The sequence below is a fragment of the Anopheles moucheti genome, chromosome 2 (genome assembly GCF_943734755.1).
Source record: "Anopheles moucheti chromosome 2, idAnoMoucSN_F20_07, whole genome shotgun sequence".
Lineage (NCBI taxonomy): Eukaryota > Metazoa > Arthropoda > Insecta > Diptera > Culicidae > Anopheles > Anopheles moucheti.
Window position 1 is genome coordinate 34,326,679 of NC_069140.1, and position 16,622 is coordinate 34,343,300.

At 45.8% G+C, this 16,622-nt stretch overlaps 5 protein-coding genes across 6 annotated transcripts; 2 read left to right on the forward strand and 3 right to left on the reverse strand.

Annotated features, from left to right (window-relative positions):
* The first annotated feature begins 460 nt into the window (after positions 1-460).
* On the forward strand, positions 461-2,462 carry LOC128309463 (suppressor of fused homolog). Its single transcript, XM_053045862.1, has 2 exons — positions 461-647; positions 725-2,462. Exons 1-2 carry the CDS (start codon positions 505-507, stop codon positions 1,974-1,976), a joined length of 1,395 nt encoding a protein of 464 aa, XP_052901822.1. The 5' UTR covers positions 461-504; the 3' UTR covers positions 1,977-2,462.
* LOC128309461 (uncharacterized) lies at positions 2,344-7,909 on the reverse strand. The gene is made up of 3 exons (XM_053045861.1): positions 4,769-7,909; positions 4,427-4,648; positions 2,344-4,352 (listed from the first exon to the last, which is right to left on the reverse strand). Exons 1-3 carry the CDS (start codon positions 7,907-7,909, stop codon positions 2,523-2,525), a joined length of 5,193 nt encoding a protein of 1,730 aa, XP_052901821.1. The 3' UTR covers positions 2,344-2,522.
* A 726-nt stretch (positions 7,910-8,635) lies between these two features.
* LOC128297312 (membrane-associated tyrosine- and threonine-specific cdc2-inhibitory kinase wee-1.3) lies at positions 8,636-12,700 on the forward strand. 2 transcript variants are annotated; one of them, XM_053032935.1, is made up of 5 exons: positions 8,636-8,940; positions 9,006-9,232; positions 9,327-10,879; positions 10,943-11,438; positions 11,517-12,700. In XM_053032935.1, exons 2-4 carry the CDS (start codon positions 9,167-9,169, stop codon positions 11,349-11,351), a joined length of 2,028 nt encoding a protein of 675 aa, XP_052888895.1. In that variant the 5' UTR covers positions 8,636-8,940; positions 9,006-9,166; the 3' UTR covers positions 11,352-11,438; positions 11,517-12,700. The 2 variants fall into 2 exon arrangements, with proteins under 2 accessions (XP_052888895.1, XP_052888896.1); XM_053032936.1 differs by having other exon boundaries at positions 8,636-9,232.
* On the reverse strand, positions 12,619-14,255 carry LOC128297313 (short-chain specific acyl-CoA dehydrogenase, mitochondrial). The gene is made up of 2 exons (XM_053032938.1): positions 14,092-14,255; positions 12,619-13,955 (listed from the first exon to the last, which is right to left on the reverse strand). The coding sequence occupies exons 1-2, from the start codon at positions 14,120-14,122 to the stop codon at positions 12,763-12,765; spliced, it is 1,224 nt and encodes a 407-aa protein (XP_052888898.1). The 5' UTR covers positions 14,123-14,255; the 3' UTR covers positions 12,619-12,762.
* Positions 14,256-14,444: 189 nt separating this feature from the next.
* Positions 14,445-16,158, reverse strand: LOC128298121 (cytosol aminopeptidase-like). Its single transcript, XM_053033859.1, has 2 exons — positions 15,949-16,158; positions 14,445-15,884 (listed from the first exon to the last, which is right to left on the reverse strand). Exons 1-2 carry the CDS (start codon positions 16,156-16,158, stop codon positions 14,445-14,447), a joined length of 1,650 nt encoding a protein of 549 aa, XP_052889819.1.
* Between the last annotated feature and the right edge of the window lie 464 nt (positions 16,159-16,622).

Sequence of the window (16,622 nt, forward strand, 5' to 3'; positions counted from 1 at the left end):
GGTTTGCTCTCACTCTCTTTATCTGGCTGATGCCTTAGTTAGCACCTCAATGGTTGATGACCGACTAACGAGTTTCATTATTGTAGAAAAAAAAATCAAGTTGATTTCTTTTAGAATTTGACCTTATTCTATCAAATGAAAATTGGTCTTTCATTCTTCCGTCGTCGGTGCTGCCTGTAATTTCCTTTGAAACTGTCATCTCCGAACCGCACGTATTATTATACATCCGGAAAATCCACAGTTCACTACATGGCCGAATTATATTCTTAAATTGAAAAGTCCTCAAAATATCCAGAAAATTTCCCATTAAAAAACCATTGTCAAACTTGACCATTATTTGATCGTTATTTGACGGTAGCAACGTTCGTCGGGATAACGCTATTTGACGTTTGGGTTTATTTCTTCAACGCTTGTTTATGTTTAGCTTTATGTTGCACCGCTGTTCAGAATTCTGAACTAGTTAAGTTTTATTTTACTTCTTTAACCCCCTTCATAATCGCTGCAATGGCAGCAAACGTTCCAGAAAAAGATTCTGTTCTGAAAAAACGCATCCTGCCCCGGGGCTTACAGAAGCTCATCGAACAATGTTTAAAGATCTACCCCGATCAAACGAATCCTCTGCAGGTGACGACCGTGTTGAAATACTGGTAAGATGGACTGGCAAGCAAAGCATGAACTACACAGACCAAATACTCATGAAGATGTGTTATTCTTCTTCCTTCAGGCTGGGTGGTTTAGATCCGTTGGATTACATTAGCATGTATCATAATGCTGGTGACCCGGAGCAAAATGTCCCACCGCACTGGCACTACGTCAGCTTTGGGCTGTCCGATCTTCATGGAGATGGTCGTGTGCATCTTGCGGACACATCGGGCGGTCTTGAACCACGTTCCGGGATGGGATTTGAGCTAACCTTTCGATTGATAAAAACTCCTGACGCTCCTGCCAACGAACGACCACCAACATGGCCCGCGAACTTACTGCAATCGTTGGCCAAATACGTATTTCAATCGGGCAATCGGCTCTGCGCTGGTGACAATATCCCCTGGCGCCGTTCGCTCGATGGTACTAAAGATACAAACACGGCCATTCAGCATATGCTGATAGCGGAAGATCCACAGCTTCCCCGTACGGAAACCCCGTTCGGTTGGGTGGACTTTCTGCAGATCGTGGGCGTGACGAGCGAGGAGCTGGAACAGGCCTCACGCTGGAACGGTAAGGGTATGCTTAATCTGCTGACGAAGGATCCAACAACGGGCGGTCCATGGTTGATTACGGACATGACCCGATCGAGCAGTGTGTTCGAGCAGTTTCCGGAAACGCTTCGGCAGCTCGAACTGGACCTGGAGAAGGAAGGATCCGATCTGGCCGGTGTGAATGCCGATTTCACCTTCAAGGAGCTGGCAAAGGGTGCCTTAACCGCAGCCATAAAGAAAGAGGTGCTTGATCCGGAGGAGGATCTGTCCCGTTCTATTTCCTGCTGCAACATTGCGGTTAAGCACGAATCGAATGAAGACACGTTGGAACGGTCGACCGGCTCTACCACGTCGGATATGGTGAACCCGTTCGACAATCCGAACATTCCGTCTCGCGTCTTTCCACTGACCGGCATCGAGCTGACGCTGGCACCGTACGCCGCCAAGTTTCTCATGCTTGCCGTGCGCGATCGCATCAGGCACGGACGACACTTTACGTTCAAAGCGCAACATATGGCTGTCACATTCGTTGCCGAATCGGTGACCGGGTCGATTGTTAATCGCCAAACGCCGTACGCCGTGCTGGGCAGTTGGGTCCAGATACTCATCCCGAATCGGTTGGTACCGCGCATGGTGGACAGTTTCGGTGAGTTAAGCACGCGAAGTGCAGACAGTCTTAAGATTCCGCTCACATACGAATGGCCGGAACAGAACCTTAAGTTCATTATCGACAATCCGCCACCGGAACTGCTCAACCAGCAAGGACCGATACTGGCATGAAGGCTGCACCGCCGCGGTTGGAAGCATTTTCTTGTGAATGGGTATTATTACTTACAAGTGCCTTGATATTTTTGCACACCCGGGACCACTGGGTGTGGTAGGTTTAGTCTTAGAATCAGATTTAATTTTAACACGCAGCTGCTTTCACATTTTTAACAAAATAAATCTCATAATATTTTTATCAGTGTAATCATGATCACTTGGTTTTGGGATAGATCATCAAAAAGAGTTTCACTTAATTCTATCTGCTGAATAAGGAAAATTATTGTTACTTCTAACGATACTACCTGTGTGGTCATGTTTTGCTGAAAACACGTATGTCTATAATATTAAAAATGACAGTAGGTGGATTTGAACTAGAGTTGTAATGTAAATTCAATTTAAACGTTTTATTTCTACTCTCCAAACAGACTTTCAAGATTTGTTTCAGTTCAGCGATACAATGGCTACTAATTAAATTAATATAATTAACAAAAATCGGTTACTTCGGCTACAAATAAACATACAAATGGCGCATATTCTAATTCAACAAGTTAGCTTCAGTTTTCAGATTCGTTTCCGACGTAATCTTATGCGCGAAGCAATACTACTTATACGAGGTTCCACCGTTGGAACGGCGCTCGCTTTATCAACTGTGCTTGGTACTGATTTTGCAGATATTTTCCCATTCAAACGTATCGGCTTTCCATCTGCCAGCTTCGTGTTGGCTTTTTTATTACTGCTACTTACTTCCGCTTCTAATTGCTTCGCATCATCGTTGGCGCTAGGTTCTGGACTTGGTTCACCAAATTTTAGCTTCGTTTTGGTTACCAACTGCGGTGTCCTATGGTTCGTTACCGCTGGCCGGACAGCCGGTGAAGCCAGCGCATAGCCACCGCTATCGAGCAAACGCCTCCGATCGGAGTACGACTTAAGCGAAAGTCCGCTGCTTTTATCCGCCGAAAAGGCATGGCTTTGCACAATGCTTGTATCGATCGCTTCGTCCGATTTATGACTGGTATCATGTGAATCGTCCAGCACGATCACCGCGTCATTATCGTTATCGTGCTTTTTTATTGCACCACCGAGTACCAGCGCATCCCTGAATGATCCATTAAGTGCCGGACTATCGCTACGTTTCTTTGCGGTTAGGGGTGTTTTCGTTGACACGTCGCTGTTGCTCGATACGCTTAGACTGGGGAACTCTGGGAAGCGACGAACCTTGCGACCGGTAACATTTTCACCAGTCGTGCGAGGTGGTGGAGTACACGTAGGACTTTCGTTCACCAAAGCATCCTTATATGAATGTATGTTACGGTTTGGTGTTGTTAGATTAAGCTTTTCCGTTGTTGGTTTCGTAATCATACCGCGCTTTGTTGTACGGCAACTACTCAACTTACCCTTAGCGTTCGTTTTATTGCTATCGCTTGCGTCTGTCACATCAACCACGTCGGATTTAGGTACCTTTGCTTTGGACTTGACCACCGTCTGTGTTGACGGTATGGAAGCCGGTTTTAACATTTTACCAACAGTTGCCGGAACCACTGTACGATTCGGTGGAGAATCCACGAAAACGTTGACTGTTTTTGGCTTACGGGCTGATGCGGAATATGGACGCGTGGGGATAATACTATCAGACACTAGGAATGTGTCCGGTTCGGTGGTTTTTAGTTGCTGGCGTCGTGACGTTGCCTGCCGTAGCAACTCGGTCACACGATCCACCGTTTTGGGTGGTGACCGTGTACACACAGCTACCCTATCCGTCTTGGGAGTTTTCATCATCGAATTGCTCTGATTGGTAGTCAATGAACCCATCTCCGGAGTGTTCGCTTCACGCTTTCTTGCAAGCAACTCGGCGTAACGGGATTCAATCATCGATCGGCTACGTTTTGGAGGAGGAAGGTTGGATTGTTGCAGCGATCGTTGCACCAACATATCTAATGCTTTGATATTATAGCGAATGTCGGTGGACAATGCTGGATCGATGCTGTGCTCGATAAGCTCCAAGGCCCAGCCGTACACCTCACGGGCACGCTCGAACAGCTGCTGCCGGACGAGAAACTGACCACGATGCACAAGGGTTCGTGTTACTGCTACGGACAGATGCGTCCGGTACACTGGCACGGTACAGGTAAGAAACTGTGGATACACCTGCACCCGCCAGTGTTCGATCAGTGTTTGGTACGCGCGTTCGATGTGTTCCGTCGATTTACTCTGCTGCAGGACGGTTAATCGCACAGCAAGGGCAGCCGTTTGATATGCCATCGATTTGTACTGTGGATAGCTGCAGTAGCGACAGTCGCATGCCGATGAATGATGGAACATTAGGTACTGCTGTATATTCGTTGCATTCGCTGTTATTTCATTCCTCACAGGAGATCTTCCTGCGTAGAATGTCTGTATGGATACAAAACGAAAATAAATATTACAATTATTCTTTTAAATTACTTCTATTCTTATTGAAAACGTACAGGAGTGTGTCGGTGCTTTGGTGCCGCGTCTCTTTCAACATCAACGAGATCCTCGTTTATGATAGTGCTACCGGATAGTGGTAAGCTATTGACTGCCTTATAGAGAGCAATTTTATTACTTCCCGCTAGGGACAGATCATCGATCACTTTCCCATTTCCTTTTCCTTCTTCCGACAGAATAGGAAGTAACATTAGTAATCGGTCAAGGTACGTGAGTATGATCTAAAAGAGAAAGCATTTCGAAAGAATATACATTATTTGCTCTAGGCTGAAATTGTAATACTGTTACAGCATCATCCACTAAGGACCATTTCACGATGGACAGTTCCACAGCACACTTACCTCGCATCGATCCAACTTCTGCATATCGGCATACATCTGACCGCAAAGTAGCAACAACTGTATCGCCCTTAAACCAGCACCTCTACGCAGCACGAACTTAAGCAGCTGCTCCACGTACGGTTCAATCATCGGTCCAGTATCGTACCGAACGATTAGATACTGCAGTACATCTACCGTCATGTCTACCGTGGCAAGCGACAGTGTAAATATGTGTTCGCTCGCAAGCTTCTGCAGCTCACTGAAACTTAACAGCATTCGTCTCATGAACACTAGCGGAGGCACAGAATCGGGCCACGGCATTCCGTACTCTGTAGCAAACCGGAAGATTATCTGTGCCATACGTCCCTGTAACAATTGTCTGACTGTATCGACATTGGTAGATCTATCCAGATGGTCTAGGGCGCGCTGAATCAAACGAAACGCCTCTACCAGATTACGCCGAGAGGCATAGTACACCGCGAGCCCAAGGTATAGATTTAACAATTGAAACTTTCGATTATCCGGCACGTCGTCAATACTGCCAGATGGCGGCAATAAGCTTTTCGCCCGATTTGCTAAATCCTCCAAAGTAGCTAGTGAACCTCCAGCATGTGGTGGCAAGGTTTCGTGCTGTTGCCTGAAGTGGACATCCGCTAGCTGGTGCTGTTCAAGAAGGAAGGCTAGCGAAGCGCATTGATCCAGCGGTCGTATATCACGCCGTTGAGCGACGAGAAGTAAATTTAACCTCTGCAACTCAACCGCTCGATGCGGATGATAGTTCAGATGGTACAAGCGAGCGATATTATCCAGTATGCTCGATATATGCGTAACCGAAGGCAGTACCCAAAGCGAATGAAAGCTTTCCGCTGCCAATGTAGCCAACAACTCGGCGTAATGTAGCCGTATCGCTTCCATCCGTTTGAAAAGCGCCGTCTCACGGTCAAGCTGGTTCTCGATCAGTACCTCATCGATTTGCTCGTTGCGCCAGAGGCCCGTTTTAAAGGAAACCTCCCGTAAACGGTTTATAGACGTTCGGTTAATCGAGCTAAACGTGTAGTAGCAAACTATGCCAAGTGCAGCCTTATGTTTAATGCGCTCCTGTGTGTTCGCCGGTTGGAACGCCATTAAAACATCTAGCAGTGTATCCATCATCGTCTCTGGTAGCTTGCCGGCATCATTCTCATTGAATCCGTGCAATGCCATGCCAAAGGAGAGACAATGTTCACGAATATCGACCACCTTCGTCAGCTCGACCATATAATCCCACGGCGGAAGTGTGTTGGACTTCTTGTATTTTATCATCAGCGCAATTTCCTCAGCAAAAATGGTAACCTTTTCCGCATGCGATGGTAAGCAATCGAAGGTAAAGCTATGCCGATCGAAGAATGGATGATCGTACAGCTGTAGAATGGTGAACGTACGGACCGAATCCGTGTCTGGTGCGTTCATTTGGTAGGACATGATCGACCGTACGATCGAACTGATGGTTGCCCTGTGTTCCTCCTCGTTCGACGGTGCGTCACGCAGCGTCAGCAAAAGCTTAAGCAATCGAATGCTAATATTCGCCCAGCATGATGCAACTCCACTCGCTCCGGGCCGATCGGTGTAGCTGTTCTCCAATAGCCGTACGAGGTATAAATCAGCTAAAAATTCATACCGGTATCGATTTTGTACGGCTATGAGCAGCTTGATGGTGTTTACAATTTGTACCGCTTCCTCCGTAGTCGCATGATTATCCTCGCGTAGAAGCGTTACGGCAAACTTTAGCCAGGAGATGCCGTGCCGCATCGTACCTTCGACTAACGATCGTTTTCGTTCACAGCCAAGCTCTCCTAGCATTGCTAGTTTCCGTTTGATCAACTCACAACTTCGACCTACCGAATAAGACAAGTTGTTGAGATCGTGTCGCTGTTCGGTCGCATTCCTAGCTTGAACGACATTAAAATGCATCAATATGCTCAGCAGCTTATCGACCAGATGACGCCAGGAGCTTGTACACGTGCGACACAACTCGGGCACGGCGACCGACGGATACTGGAACAAAAAACGCATAAGCGCTTTGCAGAGTCCAATTGCTGCATGGGAAACGTTCAACGAATACTCCTGGGGCAATCCAGACAGGTACGGGATAGCTTGATAAATGATAAATATAGTTACCCTAACCACCAGTTGATGGTCGGCAAACGTTCCGTGAACTGACCGTACGTGTTTGGTGATGTTTTCGATTTGTTGTTCTGTTGGTTGAATTTGTTTAATGAGCTGCATCATCATGTTTACCAACTGGTAGCAGCTAGCATACGGTTCGCTCCTTATACCTTTGAATATGGTGAAAAATTCGGCAAACCGATAATAGTCTCCATTTTCCCGTCCGGCATACCCGAGTATGTTTTCCACAAAAGTAACGCTATCATCCAGCAAGCTGATTAGTTCTCGCTCGTCCGGTTTAACGATCGTTAGCATCGTATCCATAATGGTTTCGTAGAGTAGCTCAGCTTTTTTGTGGCTGACGGCATACAACCGGCACAGTACGGCCATCCCGCTATTGAACACTTCACGGAAATGAGTCAACGCCGGCTGACGAATTCCATCCTTCGATGTTCGTGCATTACCGGCCCCGTGGATTAACAAATTGCGTTGCATTGCTATTACCAAATCTGCACCCTCCTCTGTTAGTTCCTTCGCTTCTTTGGCTTCGTGTACTGTCTTAAGGACGACTTGCTTCACCCGTACAAAAAGGTCTGCCTGATCGTTCACAATTGGAAACTGATTCATTAGGCGAGCGATGTACAACTTCGTTCTGGTATGCCCACGGTTAGCATCTTTTCGTAGAAGCGCAACGAATGCATTGTACAGTCGTACCACAAGGTATGATCTGGTTGTACTGTCAGCCTGGTGGCAAACTCGTAGAAACTCTTCCAGCAGCTCGGCACATTCCTTTGCGGCAACAGTTTGAAGATCATTATCCTCCTTTATGGCAACCCAGTCCACTAGCTCTTTCGCGATACGGGCCACACATACCGTGTAGTTGGGTTTGTTCGCTGATCCGTCCAAGCAGCTCTTTGTTTCTTTTAATACACGTAGCAAAGATTTGGAATCACCGGACAGTTGCACCTCTCGGCGCACTTTTAGAACCGTCCCTTTGAAATCCGTTCCAGAAGACATCTTGACAATATGGCGCAGAAAATATATATGCGGTACAGTTCTAAAAATAATAGCTAGTGAAATGTAAGCCTCGAACAATGAGCATACGGCTTGCGCGTTCCCGGTTTTGCACCAAAATGGCGCGCTTGCAGTAAAATTTGTTTGCTTTACTTACATAGTTATCGTCGGTTGATCTGGATACTCTTGCAACGTTTACGTACGATTTCTGTGTATAATATATCTACAAAACAAACTCGGAAGGTTGATAAGTAAACTCTTTTGGTAATAAAATTCACAATTCTGCAGCAAAAGCGTTGCTAAGCGAAGGAAACACCGACGTATGCTTTTGTCAGTTAACAATTCGCCTTCAAAATGCTAGACATTTGCTCTCTCTTTCACACATACTATTGACAACAGTGCATGACAAAAATGAGTGCGTTGAAGTTTGCAACCAGTAAACAACATTGGCATTTTAATAAAAGATTGAACAATGTACACCTACATTGGACACCTACTATTTGGCAAAACTGGCGAGGATTTTATTAAATTATATTAAATAATTCATAAGGAATGTAAAACAGAACAAGGCAGGGTGTGAAAAATGATTTAAAATATGATTTGTGAACATGCAACATTGCTTGCGAACCCTGCGGTCCAAAAAGGCACAATCCGAAAAGGCTTAATGCAAATGTCAACCTTTTCAAAAAACGAACCGCCATCATACCAACGAGTCAAAAACAAAGAAAATAACTTTGTAATCGAACCTCTTTCGCATACCGAGCAACGGTTGTACATCATCCTACCGATAACATGCAATTTTGCGTGGAAACGACGCATTTACGCATCTCGCAAGCGTAATTGGAGCGGTTGTGTGCAAAGTAAACAACCAAACGTGGGGTGCAAAACGATCGAACCGAAGCGCAAGATCACCTAACCTCACAACAACACCAATAGCGGTCGATGCAATCTCAGTGTGTTGTTAGGAAGCAAATCGTCGTAACGGATGTTATCGTCTACAACTGGATTTATTGCTTTAATATTTAGCATTTGCTGTGAGTTAAATAAGTGTACAGTGTTTTTGTTTTATTCTAAGCACAGTAGTATTCCACTCCTGTAGGGGATCGTCGTTCACTGTTCATCCAAGACGAGAGAAGGGGTTGAGAGTGAATAAGAGAAAAAAGGATAGTGTTAAACGAGGTCGTTTGCATTGATGTGGGCAAAGCAGCAGTGAGATTTATTTTTGAAAAAACCGGAAGAATTTCGTGATTAAAAGTTAGCATGAAGTCTCCACTACCCTTACCGGAACTATTCGATGAGGACGAATTTTCGTTCAACTTCAAAAAGGTAAGGGTATAACTCCAACGGCTAGTTTGCTTGGGTGGGTGTTTTCAATGTTGGGCCGGTAAAGTAAACTTTTGTCCGTGATTTCTCTTTGTAGCCTCGTGGACTGAATGATGCGTTCCACAGACGAAGACCACCGAAGCTAGTGCATCCGTTCAATCGCAGCATTAATGCATCCTTCGCTAATGCCATCTCGTTCATAGACGACAGTAGAACAGAGCTAAGCACAATGTACAACCGGAACATACCGGATACATACTACGAGCAATGCTTCGAACAGTTGACGAAGGTGGGTGAAGGTTCGTTCGGCGAGGTGTTCAAAGTACGAAGCCGTGTCGATGGTAGGCTTTACGCGGTGAAAAAGTCCAAAGCCTACTTCCGTAGCACGCAGTGCCGGGAGCTGTGCCTGGAAGAGGTACGCCGGTACGAGCAATTTTCCGATCATGAGAACTGCGTCAAGCTATACCTGGCATGGGAACAGGAGGACCGACTCTACATGCAGATGGAGCTGTGCCGTGAAAATCTGGAAGTCTACGCACGGGAACAGCAAAAGCTACCGGACGAGCGGATATGGTCGATAATGTTAGATCTGCTACTTGCCTTGAAAAGCCTGCACGATCGCAACCTCATTCATCTAGACATCAAACTAGATAACATTCTTGTCACCGATGACGGTACCTGCAAGCTGGCCGATTTTGGGATCGTGTTTGATCTGACGAAAAGTAATCCACGGTACGCGACCGAAGGTGACTCGCGTTACATGGCACCGGAGCTGATGGAGGGCATGTACACGAAGGCGGCCGATATTTTCAGCCTCGGGATTGCTACGCTCGAGCTCGCTTGTAATTTGGAGCTTCCGGCCAATGGGCGTTTGTGGCAGCGTTTGCGCAGCGGTCAACCACTGCCCGAAAATTTGGCGTGCAATATTTCACCCGCACTGAAAACCATCATCCACAGCATGATGCACCCTATACCAGATGAACGTCCCACGGTCGATGCGCTACTGAAGCATCCGATTGTGCATAAGGTATACGAAGCGCGAAGGCGGCGACGTGTTTGGGAGCGAATCAAATCCTATGTTCACCGGAAGCTTTCTAGCTTAAGCGGGGTTTTCATGCTTGCAGTGATGTGGTTGGTGGCGTGCATTCGACTACAGCATCGCAAAGAATCACCGGGTGTGGTCCATCCAAAGGCTGGCAAGACGACGAATGGTTACAATCGTTCGCATCTATTCAATGGTAATTGTTCTGGAACTCCTAGCAGAATGTCTCTGGGCGTAATGCAGAACCAAAGCTCTAGCCTTTTGGCGGGTGAAAACCACGACTATGACGATGATGGTTATGATGATTTGAACAGAACGGGGTTTGATAGCAGCACTTGTACGACGGCTGCTGGCGATGATACGGATTGTGATCGTACGACGGGTACGCATGATGGCACCGAGAAGGAAAGTATACAAATTACTCCCACATTGAACAATTCTATGCCACCGACCCGCACACCGACTATACGGATTGTTAATTCTACGCCCTTGAATCATGATCACCTCAAGTACCAGCACCACCTACAGTACAGTCATCCAAATTCGCATAGCCATTCCGGTTCCCGACATACGAGTCGCGTATTCTGTTCACCATTTCGCATCCTATGGTATGTTCTAGAGTATTAAAATATTACATCGATTTACTTAAGAAACCACTCTTCTCCGACCAGGTTCGAAGACGATGCGAGCGATCTGTCGATATTGAACGAATCACATCAAAACTCGAACGCAATTTCCACCAGCTCATCGATCCCACCACCACCGCTCAATGATAGCGACAACGATTTTCGTCCCCTTGGATCACCGTCGCACGATCTGAATGTATCGTCCGGCCAGAGCGAAGATGTGCCGGCCAATAACGTCACCACAACATCATCCATCGATGGTAGTGAACAATCGATTACGAGCACCCCAAATAGTTCCTTATTTAAAACGATGCGAACAAGCACCATCCTGGCCAATGGTCTAGCTGCTGCCGCTTCATCTGGCTGTGATAATCCATTGTCCACGGGATATTCGTCGTTTCTTATTAAGAAAAAATTACGCTTTAACGAAGAGGAAGATGATGATTCCGACTGAGGTCGGTTTTGTTTCCTGTCTTACCCTTCTGTACGGTAGTGGCAACCGTGTACGATCTACAAATCGTCTGTTGCAAACAAAAGTATGGTGAGTAGAAGATGGCAAATGTTTGAATATGGAACAAAGATTAATAGATTACTTTTTCGTTTACAAATTTCATTACAGATGTGGTTTGAACAACATCCACAAAAGAATCGTATCGCAACTAATCATGAACAGATCTCAGTGCTTTGGGACCAAACGATAACCAAAAGAAATAGCTCTCTGTTGCTCTTGCATTTCTTCTCGTCAATCAGTTCATTCGAGTCCTTCTGAGTACATAGTGTTTCTTTTATAATTAATGGGCAGATAATGTTAAAGTCCGTGTAACATGATAACATGTAACATAATTTGAGAATGTTTAAACGTTTTATATCTCTTTACATAAATGAAATGCTAATGCAACACACAACACGCACACACAAAAACGCGTTTGGGCGTAAAACCAATGTGATATCATATGTAAAAAAAATCGTGCAACTGTGCCCTGTGTTTCTTTTCCATAAATTTCTTACACACTATGATTATAGCGTATACAAAAATGCATGTACAGAAAACTTTGGCCGCCTGTTAGGGTTTTAACATTATGGAAGGATCACACGTTTGTATGGTGTTGTCATTAACCAAAACATAAAAAAAACACGTGCTAGACGCATTCAAAATGTTCTACTGCATGTTAATAGCTCTCGTTTTGTCTGTTATATTCGCTTTACGCAAAAAGTTTAGGCACAAATGTAGAAAGCACAGGCAATGGCCACGCAAGCAGACAATGAAAAGGTAAAATAGTGTCGGAGTACAAGAAAGTACTTGTACGAAATTGGCCCATCTACACATGTGGCATACATTCTAGTTGTGATCTAGATTTTCATCTAGCGATATTCAACTGGATAGATGCATCCGTTTGGTAGTACACAGGCATTATCGCTCAGTTACAGTAGTCAATATTTTTAAAATGCGTTCCAAAGGCAATAACAGTGTGCAAGACATACAGCAGTGAATAGAGATTGTACTTTGGAAATAAAGGTTTGATGGATGGAAAGATGTTTAGTAGTTTATTAATAAATTCAATTAGTAGTAAAACAAGGTATGGTAAACAGTTTGGCATTTTCACTTATAATGAAGGGCAGATCGGTGCTGTAATTGCACGACCTCTAAACACACCACAGGGTGTGGAATAAAATCAAATTTTTAACTGACCTGTAGTAATAATAACTAACGCGATGAAGACTCCATTCAAACGTTATTTTATTTTTTTACGCACTTTTACGCAGCAGCACCATTAAACTAAAACAAAACATTTCAAGACAATAAAAAATTATTCACATTGATTGCACTTCCTGATCCTCCGGATTCCTGTACTCTATTAATCGTACTACGCCGATAGCTCCTTTATGACTGCACCGGCAATAACGAGCCGCTGAATCTCGGAGGTACCTTCGTAAATTTCGGTGATTCTAGCATCCCTGTAGTGTCGCTCGGCCGGCATATCCGATACGTATCCCATGCCGCCGAGCACTTGAATCGCCTGATGTGCACAGTACGTAGCCGCCTCCGAAGCTGCCAACTTCGCCTGTGCAGCTTCCTTTGAAAACGGCTTCTTGTTATCCTTCAACCAAGCGGCTCTCCACGTAAGCAAACGTGCCGATTCGAGCCTTAGGGACATGTCGGCTATCTTGGTCTGGATGGCCTGGAGCTTCGAGATCGGTTTACCAAATGCGATGCGTTTGTTGGCGTAATCGACGGCACACTCGAGAGATGCTTGGGCAATGCCTAATGCTTGGCTCGCAATTCCTATCCGGCCAGCATCGAGCGTTTGCATCGCAATCTTAAACCCGAATCCCGGTTCACCGAGCAGATTTTCCTTCGGGATGGCACAGTCTTCGAAGATTAGCGAGCAGGTCGATGAGCCGCGTATGCCCAGTTTATCCTCTTTCTTACCGAGTGAAAACCCGGGCGTCTCCTTCGGCACTATGAACGCCGATATGCCCTTGTGTTTGAGTGATTTGTCCGTGGTGGCAAATACCACGGCCGCACCAGCCTCGTACCCATTCGTAATCCAGCATTTGGTACCATTCAATACCCAGTGGTCACCTTTAAGTGTTGCCATAGTTGAGGCCGCACCCGCATCCGATCCATTCCCGGGTTCGGACAGGGCAAAACAACCTACACGCGTGCCATCGGTATAATCGACTACGTATTTTTGCTTTTGAACTTCGCTTCCATAATGCGTCAGAGGCCCCAAATACAGTGAGTTGTTCACCGACATGATAACACCCGCCGATGCACAACCGCGCGATATTTCTTCCATTGCGATAGCGTATGCAAGATAATCTAACCCGGTACCACCGTACTCTTCCTTCACCGAGACCGCCATCAGTCCCAGCTCGCCCATCTTGCGTATCTGTTCTGCCGGATACAGGTGCTCCCGATCGAATCGAGCCGCATTCGGTACCAGCTCATTGTCGGCAAAATCACGGCAAGTTTTCTGCAGCATCTGATGCGTATCCGGGAGCGCTGATAAACTAGCTATCGACCGTGAACTAAAGGGGCCGGTTACACGGTGGCCTACAATTTGGGCAAAGAAAATATTAACCGGTACGTACAAAGGTCAAGGTCCATGAGTGGAAGTAGCGCCGGTGATGTTTTGATCGCATGGGGAGAGATCAACACACAGCATCCCGATGTGATTAGTTCAACCTACCCATTCTAGAAGCGAGACGAAAAGCGAACATCTTGGTGGCAGTGCTGAGGTAGCTTTTGGCTAATGTTTTTTTGTTTAATAAATGAAATACGTTCGAGGTTGAAATGCAAATTAACTGAAAGTAGCGAGACAGGAGGACTTTGATCAAGCCGCAATTGTTTTGATTATCTCCTCACTACAGTAATGTTGCTTCGTCTGTCAACTGGAATCAACAATCGTTTTACTGCAGTTTCAAATTTAAAATCAATCTCTTTTCGCTTTACAAAATCAAGCCACAAAACAAAGGAAATAAACTATTCTAATTTGAATGTATTTACAACTTAACGTATTTATAACATCACTCATATCAAATCCTATCGCAATTGTTGGATTCCTGACTTGACAGTACTGCTGCTACCACAGTCCGAACATTGCACAACGCTCTGGGCTATAAATTCGATCAACGTGCGCGTAGGCCGTCCAGCCATACCCCGTCGAATGTACGGGAAATCTGTTCCTTTCGTTTTCATCACGTTTAGCGCATCAATGTGCATCCATTTGCCACACGGCAAAAACTCTCGCAAGAATGCAGCCGCCTTGCAACTATTCGCCCCTTCTCCCAATCCCATATTTTGCACATCCACATGCTCTGCCGAACAGATCTGTTGCGTGTAGTAATCCCACAGTGGTAAACGCCATACTCGATCTCCGGTGTGAATGCTGGCATTCTGTATTCGTTGCCAAAGATCTTCCGAGTTTGTAAAAACTGCAGCACACACCTTACCAAACGACTCGATAGTTGCCTTCGAGATAGTAGATACGTCCACAATGTACTTCGGACCAAAATGTTCGGCGTACAGCAACGCATCCACCAATGCCAACGGTGCCTCATTGCTTGTCTTCACAATCTCAATGCTTTTGCCGTTCTTGACCGTAATGACATCGCCCGGTTTCATCGCATTACATCCGATCATGTTCTCACAGAGTGGAATCAGTGCCCTTATGTTGACGGGCAGCTTCAACGCGGCAATGGCCCGGCTGGCTGCCACGACACATGCTGCACCCGTCATATCGGCACGCATGTCAGTTAGCGCTTCCAGCGACTTCAAACAGATGCCACCACTGTCAAAAGTGTTGCCCTGGCCGATCAGTATAATCGGTGGTTCCTTCGTGTCGGTTCCGTAGTAGCTTAGTTCGAGAAATATCGGCGGCTCACACGAACCCTTTGCCACTGTCAGGAAGGAAGTCATTTCCTCATTCTCCGCCCATCCGCGTACCTTCACTTCCACATTGACACCCGAATTACATAGTATCTGGACGACATTTTGAGCAAATGTGGTGGGTGTCATCAAGTTTGATGGCGTTTCCTGCAGCTGACGGGCGAGATTTTGTGCCTCAGCTTTCGCCAATCCGATGCGCCATCCGTTAGAATCGCAGGGCAGTTCCGGCTCGTAGTACAGCTGAAGTTGTGGAATGAATTTTCGCTGGTCTAGACTTCGCAGTTCCTGATTCACCCAAAGCCCCATATGGGCTCCTTCGGCAGCTGACTCAGCATGGCCAAAATCTTCCACATAGATACGGCTGGTTTCCAACTGCTGTAGCTCCTGGCAACCACGAGCAGCTGCTATGCGGACTGCTTCCTTAGATATATCCATTTTCTCTACATCATCGTAACCAAGGCATTCGCTGCCAAGACCGCAAACGGCTACGGCGGAATATGTAGGTTCGAGATTGTACAAAATACGAACCTCACCCCGTTTAGGCATGGGTCCGGCCAACCGCAAAAGCTCAAGAAGTCGTCCACTAGTGTATGACTGCAAAAATTAATGAAGGTGAAGCGGTAGTACCCATCATCCAAATTACTGCCATTCTACTTACCTCATTGTATTTGGCCGCCGTGGGAGTTAGAACGCCAATGTCTAGGCGATCGCTTTCGTCCGCATACACACCTAGCACGAGGCCACGAGAAGCCGGATTCGAACATTGTTCCGTAATTTTACTGTTATGCTGTATGTACCGAGATGCTTGATACTGAAGCGATTTGAAAGATGATGGCCGCAGAATTTGTCTCAACGCACCAAACGACATTATTCCCTCTTCTCTATTTGTTGGATTCCAGGAAAACAATTAGCGAAAAATGAAGTTCCAAAGAGTTACGGTCCGACCTCTACGAAAGACTGAAATCAAATGTTCGCACCGTGGATGAATTCACGCTGAATACGATCTGTCCAAAGTGTACTATGATTCAATTTGAAAACCACTTCCTGAACATTTCTTATTAAGTTCAGGTTATAGAACCTTGTATTGGAGATGTTATTCATTACGAATGTTTTACAACGCAAGATTATAATCAAAACAATTGATATCCTGCAACTAAATTCGTCCAAAAAATCACATCCCTAAAACCATATCTGGAGAACCGCGGATCACAAAACGAGAGAGGCTGAAACACTTCAACCCGCTAGTATGAGCGCATGTAACGAATCCACTTTATGTCAGTGGTTCGTACGCGTGAAAACGGGAAAAACTCCGATGCACGAAGAGGAATGCAA